At 39.0% G+C, this 17,319-nt stretch overlaps 1 protein-coding gene across 10 annotated transcripts in view; it reads right to left on the reverse strand.

Moving 5' to 3' along the window:
- The window catches only part of B4GALT6 (beta-1,4-galactosyltransferase 6), a 98,303-nt gene that overhangs the window by 23,956 nt on the left and 57,028 nt on the right, over nucleotides 1–17,319 (reverse strand). For 8 of the 10 annotated variants that reach the window (XM_007093057.3, XM_042962048.1, XM_042962046.1 and 5 more), the window contains 4 exons: nucleotides 15,734–15,921; nucleotides 12,251–12,373; nucleotides 11,396–11,497; nucleotides 9,285–10,361 (listed from right to left, as the gene is read on the reverse strand). In XM_007093057.3, coding sequence (XP_007093119.1) covers nucleotides 10,214–10,361; nucleotides 11,396–11,497; nucleotides 12,251–12,373; nucleotides 15,734–15,921 — 561 coding nt within the window. In that variant the 3' untranslated portion in view covers nucleotides 9,285–10,213. Of the gene's footprint in view, nucleotides 1–9,284; nucleotides 10,362–11,395; nucleotides 11,498–12,250; nucleotides 12,374–15,733; nucleotides 15,922–17,319 lie in introns of those variants that run through there. The other 2 variants (XR_006209864.1, XM_042962043.1) reach the window with 1 other exon arrangement.

The raw sequence follows: 17,319 nt of genomic DNA on the forward strand, positions 1-17,319 counted from the left end.
GCAGACCAGCTTCTCTGCTCGCTTAACCGTGTGGAAGGAAATTTAGACTTGGTCCCCACCCCCAAATTACCTGCCTCAGTGCTTAAGTCCCTTCAAATTTCAGAGAATCTGGTTGGCTTTGTTTGTGTATTGCTGTGCTTTCTCTGGGCAAGGCTCTACCTTTTGTCCAGGGAACAGTGGCCAGGAGAGCTACAGGGTGTGTGGAAATCCTCCTTTGAGGAGTTGGCTAAGGCAGGTTCCCTGGGAAAGGGTCTTGGGCAGGGCTGCCAAACCCACTGATACGGCCACAAAAGAGAAGTTATTACATTTGTCACAATCACAATACAAAGTAGGGGCTCCTGAGTGGCTCAATTGGTTAAGTGTCTGACTTTTGATTTTGGCTCAGGTCATGATCTCAGGGGTCATGAGTTCAAGCCCCACATCAGGCTCTCTGCTGTCAGCATAGAGCCCACTTTGGATCCTCTGTCCCCCTTTTTCTGACCCTTCCCCACTCGTGCCCATGCTCGCTCTCTCTCTCTCTCTCTCTCTCTCTCTCAAAAATAAATAAAAATTAAAAAAAAACAATGCAAAGTAAACTCTACAGAGAAAGAGACAGAGAGAGAGAGAGAAAGAAGGAAAGAAAGAAAGAAAGAAAGAAAGAAAAGAAAAGAAAGAAAGAAAAAGAAAAATGTACAGTAAAAATAGGAAGAATAAAAGAGCTGGTAAAACATGCAAACATGGTAGCAGTGACATTTCTCCAATGTAGCAAAAACAATGACCAAACAAGAATTATTTTCTTTATTGCTAAGGTTAGTTGTTAGCTCATGAAAAACAACATTTGTTCTGCTTTGCCCAAATACATTTTTCAACTTGTTTCTTTTAAAAATCGATTTTAGGGTTTGCTTTAAATTTAATTTTTGGAGTTTGTAAAAACATTGACACGATTCCAGTTCCTAACTATATAAAATCAATCACACCTAAAGAATCAGTCTCACTGCCAACCCCATGGTCTTTGCCCCAATGTTCCCCTCCCTCTCCCCACAGACCACCATTTTTATGAGTCGGTGGTTTGTCTTGACAGCCGCTCTTTTGTAAAAGAGAAGCAAACACACATACATTTTTAGTTCTCCTTCTTTCATTCACAAAAGGCAGCACTTTATATCGTTTGTGAACTTTATTTTTTCCCACAGGACACTGTTAGCCTGGAAAGCAGTACATATCAGAACAGAGAATTGATGTGCCCTCTTTCATATGGCTGCAAAGCGCTTTAGTGTGTGGGTGACTATTCAACCAGTTCCCTCTGCTTAGTTTGAATCTTGTGCTATTCGAAGTGACACCTCCATGAATAAACTTGTAGGCATGTTTTTTCGTATCTGTAGAGATGTGTGTTTAGAATAGATGCCTCAAAAACGATTTCTGGGACAAAGGGTAAATGCTTTAGTAATTTTGTTCGGTATGCTAAACTCTTCTCTACAGGGGTTGTGACATTTTGCATCCTGTGTATGAGAGCACTTGGTTCTCCACAGCCCCCCCAAAGTGTCGGTGAAACTTTTGGGTTTTTGCCAGTCTTCCATGTGGTACTTCCATGTGATTTTCATCTGTCCTTCTCTTGGTAAGAAGAGTCGATCATCTTTCCTATAGGGCCCTTTACCTCTTTTCTAATGAAATTGTTAATTTTGAGGTAACTGTGGACTCACATGCAGTTGTTCGAAACAATACAGAAAGATCCCTGTCCCCTTTGCCAAGTCCTGCTCCCCGTGGTAACATCTTGCAAAGTGATAACGCCATGTCACAACTACTGTGCTGACACACAGTCAAGATACAACAGTTCCTGATCTTTCTTTTTATGTGACATTTCTATGAGTTGGACAAGATGGGGTAGATGCATCCCATTCACTTCTCCCACGAATCGCCCAACAATGAAACCCTACCAGAAGACTGAGAGGTGGAGCAGTAAAGAAGGCCAACTCCCTGGGGACATGGGGACTTGACGAGAAACAACCCAGGGGTGAATTCTGAGAGTTTTTTTCTTGCCCCCTCAGTATCCCAGCCTGGGTGCTAGGGATGTGTGCAGCTCAGAAATGCTGACAACAGATACCCCCAGAAGAGTCCCCCAAGAAAAGCTAGTTCACTGTAGCCCAAGAACCAGGAAGAGCGAAGGCCAGCAGGCAGGCACTTTCCAATTATACCTGTCTATTCTCCAGAAGGCACTACAGAAGAACCAGGGCCCTCTCCACCCCCAACTGGCAGCAGCAGTGGCCAAACCCTGTCCCTACCACTCCCCACCCCTGCCCTCTCCGTGGTAGCAAGGTGATGCTCTCCTCCCACAGGCCCTGTGGACACAACTCTTTGGGAACTCCCTCTTCTATATGACCTGTCCAAGACTTTGTCCATATTTTAATTGGTTTCCGAGTAGGTTATAAAGTTTTTAGAGGCAAAGGGGTGGTCCCCATGAGAAGCCCCTGGCAAGCATTTCCCCTGCTTGGCCGTAGACCACTCAGGGGAAGGAACTGCGTTATTCACTCCCATGTGCCCAGCACAGCACAGTGCCTGACACAGCAGGTGCTTAATAAATGCCCAGAAATATTGGGGTTGGAGATACCAGAAACAAGGCTGCCAGCAGTTGCCAGATAGATTAAGACTGCATAATTACCCTATGCAAAATGATGTTTATACAAGGTCCAAGGATAAGAGATTAAGAGAATAATGAAGGGGAAATCTGGTTACCATGGTGACCCTGTTCCGCCAGAACAAAAGTACTCACAGGATTTCATAAAGACTGAAGCAAAACGAATTGCCACCGTGATTTTTTATGGATTCTAACAGTGGTGGTAGAAGAGAAGAAGGAAAAACAGATGAAGAAAGAGACAAGGGGAGGGATAACTGTGTAAAATAAAGTCTTTGGAAATCAAGTAAATACATTTTTAAACTGCCTCAAGATAGAAATTATGTTCCAGAGATAAATTAACACCTTCTCTCTGGTGTTAAGTCAGCCAGGTGTTTCCCAGGATCTGCTCTCATTCTTTCATCAACACAGTAGTGTCTTGTGACATTTATTTTGCTGGAAGGGGGATTTCCACCTTCTAGGATTTTTAAAACGTCAATAAAAATTGTCTTGGCAGTGAATTCTTCACTATTCTATTCTTTTTATGCACTCATCTATATTAATTTTCTAAAGCTTAATAAATACTTTTAAATTTTAAAAATATGTTGAGTAAAAACTTGGGGCTGACTCCCTATTCACATACATTTGTGGTTAGGCTGAAATGTATCTGAAACATCAGATACATTTTGATGATGGCACTTAATAGTCCTTTTTTTAACGTTTATTTATTTTTGGGAGAGAAAGAGTGTGAGCGGGGGTGGAGCTGAGAGATGGGGAGACACAGAATCTGAAGCAAGCTCCAGGCTCTGAGCCGTCAGCACAGAGCGTGATGCGGGGCTCAAACCCATGAGCCGTGAGATCACAACCTGAGCCGAAGTTGGACGTTTAACCGACTGAGCCACCCAAGTGCCCTGGCACTTAATGGTCCTAATTAAGGCACTGATCCTGCTGAACACAGCTTTAAGTAGGTATGGCATATGTATTAACAGCACAGTAATTTAGAATGCTATGGAGTGTGCTGCCTGAACAGATGGCAAATAGTGTTGCCCGGGCAGAATCATTCTTTCGCTGAGCACTGTGCTAGATGCTCCGTGTCCAAAAACAACTGATACAGACCGCTGCCCTCAAAGAGTGAACAGTCTTCAAGAGAGAAAGAAAATGCATAAACAAATAAATGTAATGGCAGGAGACATGCTTTAATAGGGTAGTACTGTAGAGTAGGAATGTAAGGGAGTGAGTGGCACATTTGACTTCGGTTGGCCAGAGACAGCTTCCAGAGGAGCTAGTGTCTTAAGAGATACGCAGGAGACCCTCTCATGGAGGAGGGTAGCAAAGGCCGGGCAGGTGGGAGTTTTCACAGGCAGCTGGGGAATGAAAAAGGGTGCAAGAGGGATGAGAAGTGAGGTGGTGGTCCTAGAGAGGCAGGCGGAAGATAGGTCATCTTAAGGCCTTACATGACAAACAGAAACATTTGGACTGTTTCCTGTAGGCAATGGGGAGCCACTGAAAGATTTAAAGCAAGGTAGTATTTTGAAAGACACAATTTTTGTGGCAATATTTTAGACAGATTCAAAACAGGCGTACCTTTGCAGTAAGACAAGACTGGGGAGGATCCAGGCAATGGTTGCAGAAACAAAAGACCATATAGATTCCAGAGAGACTTCAAAGGTGGAGCTCACGTTGACTGTGCTGAGCAGAAGGGGGAGGGTGACTCTCAGATTTGGCCTTGAGTTACTAAGTGGATGGTAAAACAAGAGGAAGACTAAGTTTTGAAGGGAGACATGATAAATTCAGCTGAGGACATTTCTGTGAACAAGCAGGTAGAGATGGGTCCATAGTTGACAATGAGGGTCAGGAGCTAAGAATTCTAAGCTGGAGATTTGACTTGAGAGTCTCCTGCATGTACTTGGGGAGACTATGAAGTTGAAGCTCTGCAAGTGTAGAGATCATATGCTTTATGTGGCTGCTTAAACTTATCTAAAATTTGGGGCGCCTGGGTGGCTAAGTCGGTTAAGCATCCAACTTCGTCTCAGGTCATGATCTCATGGTCCGTGGGTTCAAGCCCCGCGTCGGGCTCTGTGCTGACAGCTCTGAACCTGGAGCCTGCTTCAGATTCTGTCTCCCTCTCTCTCTGTTCCTCCCCCATTCACACTCTGTGTGTCTCTCTCTCTCTTTCAAAAATAAAGATTAAAAAAAAATTTTTTTAAACATATAACATTTCACAAAATTAAACATCTGGTTCCTTGCTCACACTAGACACATTTCATGTGCTTAACAGCCACATGTGGCTAGTGGCCGTACTGGACAGCACAGTCACAGAACATTTCCATCATCATAGAACATACTACTAGACAGGGCTAGTCAGTGGTCCTAGAAAGTGTTACTGACCAAAGAGGGGAGAAGGGAGAAAGAATGGAAGGCAGAGGAAGAAGAGTCTTCTGAGAGCACTGGGACAAAGAGAGGTGAAGAAGCCAAACCCCAAAGCCAAGGTAGAAGAGAAAAAGCAGTACAGGCCCACGTGGACATGTAACTTCTTCAGTAGCAATACCGAGAGAAGCTTCAAGTTACTGAATGACTTCCATTAAGAGAAGTATCGTAATAGGTGATTTCCACATCAGCTACTTAAATCACACAACCCTCTGAGGAAACAGAGCCTGATTCCCATATGCTGTATTTATTCTCATGACTATTACTGCTAAAATTTAATTGTGGCCCTTTGCCAGTTTTACTAATTGTTTACATACATTGTCATGTAGAGGGTAATCACTGACTTCATTTCCTAGTAGAATCAAAGAACACAGTTTATCACTCCTAGAATATGATCCAAGAGGGGCGCCTAGGTGGCTCGTTGGTTAAACGGCTGAGTCTTGGTTTTGACTCAGGTCATGATCTCACAGTTCGTGGGTTTAAGCCCCGTGTGGGGCTCTGCACTGACAGTACGGAGCCTGCTTGGGATTCTCTCCCTCTCTCTCTGCCCTTCCCCGACTCATGCTCTGCCTCTCTCAAAATAAATTAATTAATTAATTAAAAAAAATACGTATGATCCAAGACAATTTGCATGAAAGAAAAGCTTGTTAGCCTTGAGCTGAAAACTGGCTTAATTTAAGCCAAGTTTTTGCTCAGCATGTCAGGCACTGTGCTAAGTGCTCGGTTAGGATTGGCTCATTGGATCTCTCCAGCAATCCTCGGGTAGTTCCTATGATCCTCAGCTGCAAGATCAGGAAATTGAAGACAACAGGGATTTAAAATTTTGCTAAAATTTCACAGCTAATAATAGGGGATCTCTGAATTCACACTCAGGTCAATCTGATTCCAGAGTCTTTGCTTATACAGTCCTATGAAAAAGTTAACCACAAATCCTCAAGATCAATTGTAGACAATTATCTCAACTATCCTTCTGAAGCACAGGGTTTACTGCTAAGAAATATTCTGTGCCTTGGGAAAAGCTTCTCCTACACAGATACTCTATTGGCCTAACCCTGCATTAGGGAACACAAAACCAACACTTACAGAGGACACAATTGAGCACCTCATTTGCCAGTATGTAGGTTTTTCAGTTGTTTCCATATCGATTTTACCCACGGAAGACAATAAATTCCATGAGCGTAGGTAATGTCTGGTATTTCTTAGAAAGCCTCCAGAGCATACCGTTCAACTGATGGAGTTAGGAAGATTAAATAAGCAATTGAATTCAGGTCCATGAAAATATAAGAATGTGCTAAGAAACATACACAAGTTCTATTTTTGTAACTTTTATCTTTTTCTTTTAATTGTAGTATAATTTTGAGTGCTATAGCACTGTCTTTTCTTTCAAAAAAATTTTTTTAACATTTATTTATTTTTGAGACAATGCGAGAGACAGGGTGCAAGCAACGGAGGGGCAGACACAGGGAGACACAGAATCTGAAGCAGGCTCCAGGCTCCGAGCTGTCAGCCCAGAGCCCGACGCGGGGCTCGAACTCACAAACCGTGAGATCGTGACCTGAGCCGAAGTCGGATACTTATCCGACCGAACCACCCAGGCGCCCCTGACGAAAAATATTTAAATATCGCTGTGTCTTTTCTGTGTTAAAGGCTATGAGGAGATCACTAAATGTTTATTTTTAACTAAAACTGTTCCAAAGGCAGACACTGTGGTCACTTCATGCTTCTGTTGCAATCCCAGTGCAACCAAGGTATTTATCAACAATTCACCTTAAATTTAGGAAAACTAACACAACAACAACCCTAGAAAACCCCCAAAAAGTTCCTGAGCGAAAATAACTACAGTGTCACACGAAGTCTTTAGAACATTGTATTTCATAAAAGACAATGATAAAAAAGTACAAACATTTCCATGAGAAGCAAAAAAAAAAAAAAAAAAAAAAAAAAAATGAGAGTACAAGAAATTACTAGCATTTATTTCAGTGCATTTATGTAGAAGCCTTTCAGATCTAATAAATAAAATGATCTTAAGTACACTTCCTCTTTCAGATAAACCACACTGGCCATTTTAGATCTCTCAGTTGGCATACTTGCAAATACAAGGCAATAAATCCAGAGTGCTAATATTTGTCTAACGAGCACATACAGAAATACAACAGATACAAGGAAAGGCCAAATAAAATGACACAAAATCTGCTTTCACTTGTAGGCAGCCTCCGAAAGAAGGAGAATTTTGTATTGGTCATTTTTCCATTTTATTTTAAAATGGGTAGCAGTATTTTGGTTGGAAAGGGAATCTAAGCAAGTTTCTGATACATAATCACGTGTTTGCATAACACTGTAAAGAAGTTTTCTTATTGAACACCTTTTCGCAAAATACAAATTTAAATGTAGATTTAAAAAATTACTCATGTGTACACTTTTCCATCTCTTTTCTACCAACAGATCCATTAATCATTACTTCTCTCTGGAGTTGAAAGGCACTATGTAACTTTCCCAGTAGTGCCATAGGGACCTTGTAAGAGTGCCATGTCTACGTACATAAGTTTCTTGACTTTGAAACTAAGAAATACAACCGATAAGTTATCAGAGGATGTCTTCATAATTTTCGAAAGGTTTCAACTTGCTTGATTGGATGTGTTCAGAAATAAAATATGTTTTCTGTAGACATACCTCACGCTGACAGAGCAGGCGATCAATACACGTTCACTAATAAATCCACCAAACGTAACGACAGAGAATTTGCATTTGCAATGGACTTGTTAATTTTTATGGAATAGGTTTATTTTCATAAAACAAAGATAATTGAGGAAAGTGTATATATCACTCTTACGGAAACACATAAAAGTCATTCTTTATAGGCAAAAATCAATTTTTGGTGTGCGCTTAAAAAGCAAAACAAAACAAAAAGGAAACGGAAAAGACAAAAAGGAAATTAATGAGATGATTTTCACAGGATGACATAGCATATTCAAAACTGAAGAAAGCTAAGTAATATGGCTCACTCATGAAACAAAAATTGCTATTAGACTTCCAAGAAAATAAGGCAGATACTAGTAGAACTGAGTGCTCCTGAAACTGTGGAGTGTGTATCAAAATGAAGATTCCAAAACGTGGGCAGCTTCACTTTCAAAAGCAAAATATATGTTTTACGTATAAGACTCAGAAACAGCCCTAATTTTCCCCACAATTAAAATATGTAATTATTAAAAAAATATTTAAGTATTATTGGATTAATTATGCTCCTATGCCCCTATTATCTTGTTAGTGATTACAAATGTTAACATTCCCAACCGTCTTGCATTTCACCAAATTAAACAAACTGCGTTGGCTATGAGACCAAAACGAACAGATACACAAATTAAGAACAAATCTCTTATTTTTTGGAAGGTTCGATTTTTTTGTTATTTTGAGTACCACCAAAAAAAAAGGAAGGCAAATATTTTGGAAATAATTCTAAGAAATAAATATGGAAAATTCTGTTTGGTATCATAAAGGGAGAGCAATCCATTTTTTCAAAGTATAAGAAATTCAATTATTTTATGATTTGGTTTGTGGTCATTTGTATTGCCAATATTGCCATAAAAAAATAACACTTCACAATTAAACTTAAACCTGAGACAAATAACTTTGTTTCTGTTTTAGGGGAACAATCCATGAGGCAAATGTTATCCCAACATCCCTCATAGATAGATTTCTTTTGTTCTTCATTGTTTTTGCAGACTCACTTAAGAGATGCATAATTTTTTGTCTTAAATTTCTGAAAATGTTAAGATTTTGTAGACTCTTTGGTTGACTACAGTGGATAATTTTCAAAGTAAGGATGCGGTTTGGTTTGCCATGAAAACTTCACCCAACTTGAAGATAAAGCAATACACTGGATGTCAGATAGTAAGACCTGTTCTCAGAGCAGTGTCCTATAATGTCACCGCATTTAAATAACTGATTATGTATTTTAAAATAATTCTATTAAATTATGCTTTCAGTGAGGCAATTTTAAGAATACCAGAAATGTAATTTCTTAAAAGTGAAAAAAATATATAGTTCTAATAAAACTGGCCGGCATTAAAGGTTCCCTTCAAAACTTGAAATTCTGAGTCCCAGAATTAAACTTTGTTTTCATCTACTAAGCATTTATCTTCATAAAAATAGAACATTTAATTTCTTATCTAATAGTATAATTCATTTGTATATTATAAGTACTACTGGGTTTTCCATAGCTCATTCTTTTAAAAAAAATCATTTTGATTTTTTTTTAATGAAAATTGTTTTTTGGCTCTTCTGAACTAGAAATAATAAAAGTGCTGTTCACTATGAATTAAAAAAAAAAATACAGTGTACAAACACACACAACCTTGGGAACATTTTTTGAGGCACAAAGTCCCTGACAATTACACCAAAGATACATGAAAGACAGTTAACATAAAGAGGTCCTTTATATCGTGTTACATCACAACGTTTACGATTTTCTTGGTAATACTCATGCAATGTGCATAAACAATATGGCTGTGACTTAGCAAAATCTGATGAGATTGCAAGCCAAGGAAAAAAACAGGTAATCCTGGTAGGAAGAAGAGCTGTTCAACTCCTTTCTTCTTATCCTTTAGAACCCTAAGAAAGCTGTGACTTCCACACAAGAGGCTGAAGGTCTAAAGCTCAAAACTAGTATAACCACTTACTGTATTAGTTGGCTGTCAATTATTGACAGTTCCTTCATTTCACACAAGGGTTAACCTTTGTTTAGTGACATAAATTTGCATTGTTTTTTTCCATGCAAATAAAAATGTCTGGAAAAGTCCAATAAAGGCATGACCAATTACATGCAAAACTGCAACACATCTTTTTCAACAATTTGAACACATTAATTTACATCACATATATACAAAACATGTTTAAACAGAAATAAAGCATTCTCTTGAATTAAATTATATATGTTAGTATAAAAATTTTCTCTTTGTAGGGAGGCCCTCTTAACTTCCAGACTTCCGCAACGGCACTGAGTCTCCACAGTGCTTGCCGTGGGTGAGTGTCTCAGAGTCCAGGATGGGTGATAGCATATAATCTCACACCGTAAACACTAAGGACAGCTGGCTCTTCTCACGGATCAGGGCACTGTGACACGTCCATTCACTGACCTCCATTTAGAATACACTCCAAGTCTGTGATCAGCATTGTGGTCTAGCTTTGCCATGACAGCTACTTCTTTTAATACTCTTCAATTGGAGCTAACTCTGGCATGAGGTTTACAGATATGTTTGTATACAACCTATCAACCAGTATTTTTGGCGTATATATTAAATTGTTCAACCCATCGATGTACTGACGCTCTTTTGAATACCTCAGTAATTTATACCTACAGTGTTAGAGAAGAAAATGAAAAATAACGGCAACATGTTTAAAAAGAAAAAACTCCTGATGAATATGCTCAAGATCATTCTTGTAATTACAGCTCTCAAAGCTCTGTACAATTTTAATTCTTCATGCATAGTTAAAAATCCTTCTAAACCAGAGCACCTAGGTGGTTCAGTCAGTTAAGCATCTGGCTCTTCGTTTCGGCTCAGGTCATGATCTCACAGCTTCACGGGTTTGAGCCCCACATCGGGCTCTGTGCTGGTAGCATGGAGCCTGCTGCTTGGGATTCTTTCTCCCTCACTCTTTGCCCCTCCCCAACTTGTGCTCTCTCTCAAAATAAATAAATAAACTTAAAAAAAAAATTCTAAACCATTCTAAATTAGCATTTTTACTAGCTTTAAAATGCCTCCTGAAAAAATTATTTTGCACACTTACAACTTAGACATCCTTAAGAAATAAAATATTTTATGTTAACGCTTTATGAAGTAATATGTTTTATGTCAAGGAAACACTTTTTATTTTTATTTTTCTTTAATGTTTATTTATTTTTGAGAGACAGAGAGTGTGAGCGGGAGAGGGGCAGAGACAAAAGGAGATACCAAATCTGAAGCAGGCTCCAGGCTCTATCTAGGCTGTCAGCACAGAGCTCGATACGGGGCTCAAACCCACAGACCGGAAGATCGTGACTTCAGCTGAAGTTGGACGTTTAACTGACTGAGCCAACCCAGGCGCCTCCAGGAAACAGTTTTTATATAAATGGTAACCTGGGCTTTTTAATATAACATAAATACATATGTATATCTCTTTTCTTTATATAAAGAAAAATAACATTAACACACAAGTCCCTGGAGAAGATTTTTCTCATTAATATAACATAAATACATATGTACATCTCTTTTCTTTAGATAAAGAAAAATAATATCAACAGACAATTCCCTGGAGATTTTTTTTGTGGGGTGCAATGCTTTTTTAAAAAATCCTTCATACATTAAGTAATTTTGAAACTTTGTTATCTGAAAGTGATATTAAACTTACCGTCCTAAAAACTGGACTTCACCTCGATGGTGATGAGGAATAGATTTGTATTTCCCCAAGTCTCCCTCTGGTCTTGTTACATTATATCCAGCATAGTGAACTCTATAATACATGGAAATGAAAATATCAGGGAATAAAATCTGACATAAAATTGATTACGTGAGTTCAAGTTAAAATGCAAAAGAAGGATGCCTGGGTGGCTCAATCAGTTAAGCGTTGACTCTTGATTTTGGCTCAGGTCATGATCTCACGGGTGTGAGACTGAGCCCCACATCAGGCTCCGCGCTGGGTGTGGAACTTGCTTGGGATTTGCTCTCTCCCTCTGCCCCTTCCCCACTTGTGCTCTCTCTCTCTCAAAAAAAAAAAAAAAAAAAAAATTAAAATGCAACAGAATGAAATCATTACAGAGTTGTCAATTTCAAAAGGCACTCTTTATTTTTCCTCCAAATTTTTATTTAAATTCCAGTTAGTTAGCATGCAGTGTAGGTGCAGTTTCAGGTGTAGAATTTAGAATGTAGAACTGCGTGTAGGTAGCATGCAGTTTCAGGTGTAGAATTTAGTGGTTCAATACTTACATACAACACCCAGTACTCACATCACAAGTGCCCTCCTTAATACCTATCACCTACTTCACCCACCCCCTACCCACCTCCCCTCCAGTCACCATCAGTTTGTTCTGTAAAGTGAAGACAGAAGGCATTCTTCATGAAGAAAGGGACAAACACAAAATAGGATTTAGGAACCTCAAAAATTTTCCACCCCCACAAAATCTTTCCTCAGAATGGCAAAGTGCTATTTAACTAATAAAAGGAAATTTACAGAAAACTCTATTAAGCAATTTGTACCTCAACATACCTATTCCAAAGGTCATCATCTTCTCCTCCCCATCCCCAGAAGGCATTAGGAAAACCATTGATCTTTTTAAATTGTTCCACTGTCAGTCCACTTACACCACCAAAAAACTCTTTATATGGAAGACTAAAAAGAAAGCAGAATACAGCATTCTAAAAATGAAATCAAAACAGTTTGCCATATGAAATCAAGTTTTCAGTCTTATATGTGCTTTGCAAAATACACTCTTATTTTCCATATAAACAACTGTGCTGATTAAATCATATTCTGGGAAATGTAAAGTGCACCAAGAAACAAAACATTTTTATATCCTAGTGAAGCATCTAAATGTGTGAGGTAAAATGCAAAATAAAACACTTGTGATAACTGAAATTTAATATTCAATATTGTTACTTTGTCAGACTCAAAACCCAGTGTTCAAAAATTGTATGAGATTTCCACACCAAAGTAAACTTGCTTAAATACATCAATGGTTGTTCATGAAATGTTAGATGTTGTTAAGCTAATAAAATGTCCTAAATTAATTGAACTTAATTATAAATGTGTTATTACAGAGGCTGGGATAAAAATAAATTAATAAAGACAACTCTAGCATTTAATTTTGAAATGACTAGCTGCCTGTTCTTATGATAATCATACCTGCTTGATATGATACCATAACACTCATGGGTATTTACAAATATATGCCTAATGTACTAATATATATAAATGCATATTAATATGTATGTACTAATGTACTAACATATAGATAACGTACTAATGTACACATATATATATATATAAGTGACTTTATTGAGATATAGTAGACATATAACACATTATACTCATTTTAGATGTATGACAAAATGATTTCACATATGTATATACTGGAAAATGATTACCACAATAAATCTAGTTATTATCTATCACCACACATAGTTATAAAATTCTTCATTTTCTTGTGATGAGAGCTTTTAAGATCTACTCTCTTAGCAACTTTCAAATATACAATATAGTATCATTGGCTCCAGTCACCATGCTGTACATTACATCCAAATATTTACTTATCCTACAACTGAACGTTTATGTCTTTTAACCCCCTTCAATCATTTTGCCTACCCATCCCCCCCCCCCACTTTTGGCAACCACCAATCTGTCCTCTGTATCTGTGAGTTTGGTTATTTTTTAGATTCCACATACAACTGAGATCATACAGTAATTGCCTTTCTCTGAGAAATGACTACCTGGTAGTTTTTAATTTGGATTTTATTTTCCTTATCTTTCTTTAACTCATATTCCAAGGAATTTGTCAAACTAAGTTGTTCGTTTACATATTGTTTTTCTGATCTCAAGGTAGCATCCTTAGACTTAGTTCTGAATAAATTCCTGTGGCCCCAAAATGCTATTGGGAAGCAGCATGCCACAGCCCCTACAGAGGCCAGGGAGAGCCACTGGGGAAAATGTGGAGGGCCAGTAGGGAAAACACGACCATGCACAGCTTGTGTAAATCAAGATAAGGGAAATCTGGCCAGGACTATAGCAAAGCTGCCTCAGACAGAGGGAGAGAGCAGATCTCATTTTTTGTCGGAGGGACTCTCACCTCATTCCCTGCGGGGAAGAAGTGCTGTGTGCCAGCTGAGAGCTTGTGTGGCCACGGAAGAAGGGAGAAGCAGCTCCTGCATGGAACTCACTGGTTGCAGGAGAAAGCAATCTTGGCCCCACCATGGACCAAAAGCACCCAAAGACAATAAAAGCAATACTGACTCCAAAGACAATCACTGCCCCAGGAGACTGAACAGGCTCACACTTGGGAAGTAAGGATTCCATAGTTATAACACCAGTTGGGGTTCAACAGGGTCAAAAGGCATTCATGGCACTGTTGTGTTTCCCATACCAGTCAGTTATTCTTCCCCAGGCTAGTGGTCTGGGAGAAACCTGAAGATCAGCAGAGAGGCAGATATAGATAAATGTGTGTGTCTGTACATTGATCAACATGTACAAATTGGCAAGTACGTTAATTCCACTTATTTTTCTGCTTGAGTGGAAATAATCAACTGTACTATAACCAGAATGGAGAAAGATTAGATAAAATGAAGGTAGAACAAATAAACTAAAGAAGAGGAAACAGAAGATCAACAAAAAAATCTAGTAGTATTTACGTCACACTGTCCAAAGGGAGAGAGTCACTAATCTGGGGGCCTGGGCTTTTCTGTCAGCAGCCATCAGAGTGTGAGCACCATTATGGGGCAGAGATCCTTCATCAGGCTTCATCCCATGGCCTGAAGTCTACCCACTATCAGGCCTATTCCTTAATCTGCTGCCATTCTCCCTAAACTACATTCTAATCTCTACTCAAACTTCCAAGATACCCTACTAACCGTGGGGTTAGTCTAGGTAGATCTGAGGATCATATTACATTAAAAGTTAATGTTTTCAAGTAAGAAAAATCCATTTAAAATTTTTAGTTTATATGATCTATATAATGTTTTTTAGTGAAAATCAGTTACTCTGGATCTAATTTGACTGTATTGGGCTAACCAAAACTGAGTTTCCAAGAACCAGATCCTGAACCTGGATGATCTTCCCCAAGCCTATGGTAATGTCAGACTTGGAGTTCAGACACTGCAATAGTAAGGAAAAGGTTTCTTAATAATGACAAGCAAAAAAAAAAAAAAAAAAAAAAAAAAAAAAAAAAAGGCATTCATTTCCTATCCTAGTGCTGATTAACCTAGTCATGTCCAGGAGACTGTCTGCCTTCTCTAGTGTGCAGGTTGGGGAGTAGGCAAAACTGTGATGTAGGAACAATCTGCCCTGCTCTAGGCTGCCTGTCTGCTCTCCACTTCCATCAGCCAGGAAAACTGTGATGACGTAAATGCTTCTGTGTCAATTTCAGTTACTATCAGCGCCGATGACTTTTCATTTCAAGGTACGTGAAGTCAGAGAGAGAAAAAAAAAACCACCATAAAAACCCTGCCTTCTACTATTAAAGGCAAGACAAGAACCTAGAACTCAGAAAGAGAATGACACACTGCAGAGAAAGGGCCTTCCCTGCACTAAAACAAACCACGGGAAAAGCGGAAGCAGAAGGGAGCCGTCATGTGCTATGTGCGCCTACGCAGGGCAGGCCCAACATCCGTGATCTCACACAGCCCTACGGATGGGCTCTCTGACTCCAAGAAACAAGAACACCAGCAGCAGAGGTACGGGAAACTAACCAAGTCCTATCACTGCTAAATGGGGAACCAAAAGTTAAGTCCACATTTGCTTGATGTAGAACCCAGGTTTCTCTCTCCCACCACCCCACATGCAAACTTCTGAGTGAGGAAGCACCCAGAGGGCAGGCAAGTGACTCTATATCCTGGCTCCCTGTGAGGACCAAGTGGAGTTAAAGACACTCTTTAGGCTTCTGAGCCCTCTCAGATCCAGGCACAGTAACAGAACTCCCACGTCAATGATATGACTTTGTGAGTCTACTGTATGGCATCAGGAGGACTGCGTATTACTCACATATACATGTATTTATCCAGCTTTGCTGCAAAATGACGCGGCATTTCTCCACAACCGTAATAGTTTCGGTCATTTTCAGGTAGATGATCCACATCGTGGAAGATTACGCAGTCCCAGACGCTGTCTTTCATGGCCTCTTTGAAGCCCACATTGAAGAGCATCGCACGGTTAAAAGGCTGTGTGCCGGTCTTTGCAGAGAAAAACACAAATACGGTCAGCCTTTGTCATCTGGCTTTTTTCTAACTTGTTGATTCAGGGTGAGATAATAATTGTAAATACATCCAAATCAACTACATAAAATGAAATATTTCAGGATCTTCAAATATGCGGATATACTATGTTCTTTCGTGCTTTGGTTCAGAGAAGAAAACACTGTTGTTATCTAGTGTACTGTCAGATCACCAGATTTACAGAATGATGTAATTCATCTTTCTGTTTTATTCCAAATACATCAGAATATAGATCATTTATGACGAGGGAAAAAAAGCCATGAAAAATAATACAGGTTCTATTTTTTAGTGAAGTTTTCCATGTGTGTCAAGTCTAAGAGAAGCAGGAAATGAACTGTGACTCGGCATGCAGTAGCCCTTCTGTTCTAGAACAAGGCCAAAGAGAGCTAAGTTCCTATTGTTAATGCTTACAATAAAGACACAGACATATTCAGAGACGAAAACAGTCGGAACTTATTACACAAAACCCAACTTCTTTATTACAACCATTTTCTTTTATTATTAAGAAAAGTATATTAAAGTTCCCAGGCAACAACCACTTTCTGTTTTTATTATTCTTGCTTATGATAAAGACCAAGAGCACTTTAAGGGACAAGAAAATGGGAACTTATTACACAGAACCCAACTTCTTACAGAATAACCACTTCCCTTTATTTACGAGGAAAGTTTTATTAAGGTGCATCGGCAGTAAAAAGTTTCATTCTACATCTGAGGAAAATTAAAGAGCAATTATCCATGCCTTAGCAATATTTCTCAAAATCATTTCCAAAGACAGCAAAAAAGGACAATGACAGGAACAAATGAGACACACAACATGGTCACCACCAGAGTGCTGCCTCAGGAGTGAGAAATGAATTTTTAGTCCCGAGTCCCACACTAACTTGAGGTAACAGAAATCCCTTTACTTTTTACAGCTTCCTTCTTCACCAATGAAAAGGAGAGAACATACAGGAAAGGGAATTAAATTATAAGGTCATTACTGGCACATCAACATCAGCTTGAACAAACTGCTTTCCTTTAAGGTTTTAAAATTTTGTTTTTATTAAATGTGGACATAATATTTAATAGCTTATCATAAAAATAAGTTCATCTTCCAAAAGTAAGGCATTTCCCCTGCTCTAGTAGTTTAAATAGTACTTTTCTCCATATTGCAAGGTAATAAGAGTTCTGATGTTTCCCTGCTTCATTAACTTTAGACGCCGTCCACTGACTTCATACCGTGGTCATTGAAGATTCACACCACCATGCTCACGCCCCTCCATCCGTTTTCCCAATGTAGTTATATAATAATTTTTGGTAAAAGCAATAGTATCTGCATTATTAGGACTGCATAAATATTTCTGGAGTGTTGAGTGA

Source organism: Panthera tigris, chromosome D3 (genome assembly GCF_018350195.1).
Source record: "Panthera tigris isolate Pti1 chromosome D3, P.tigris_Pti1_mat1.1, whole genome shotgun sequence".
NCBI lineage: Eukaryota > Metazoa > Chordata > Mammalia > Carnivora > Felidae > Panthera > Panthera tigris.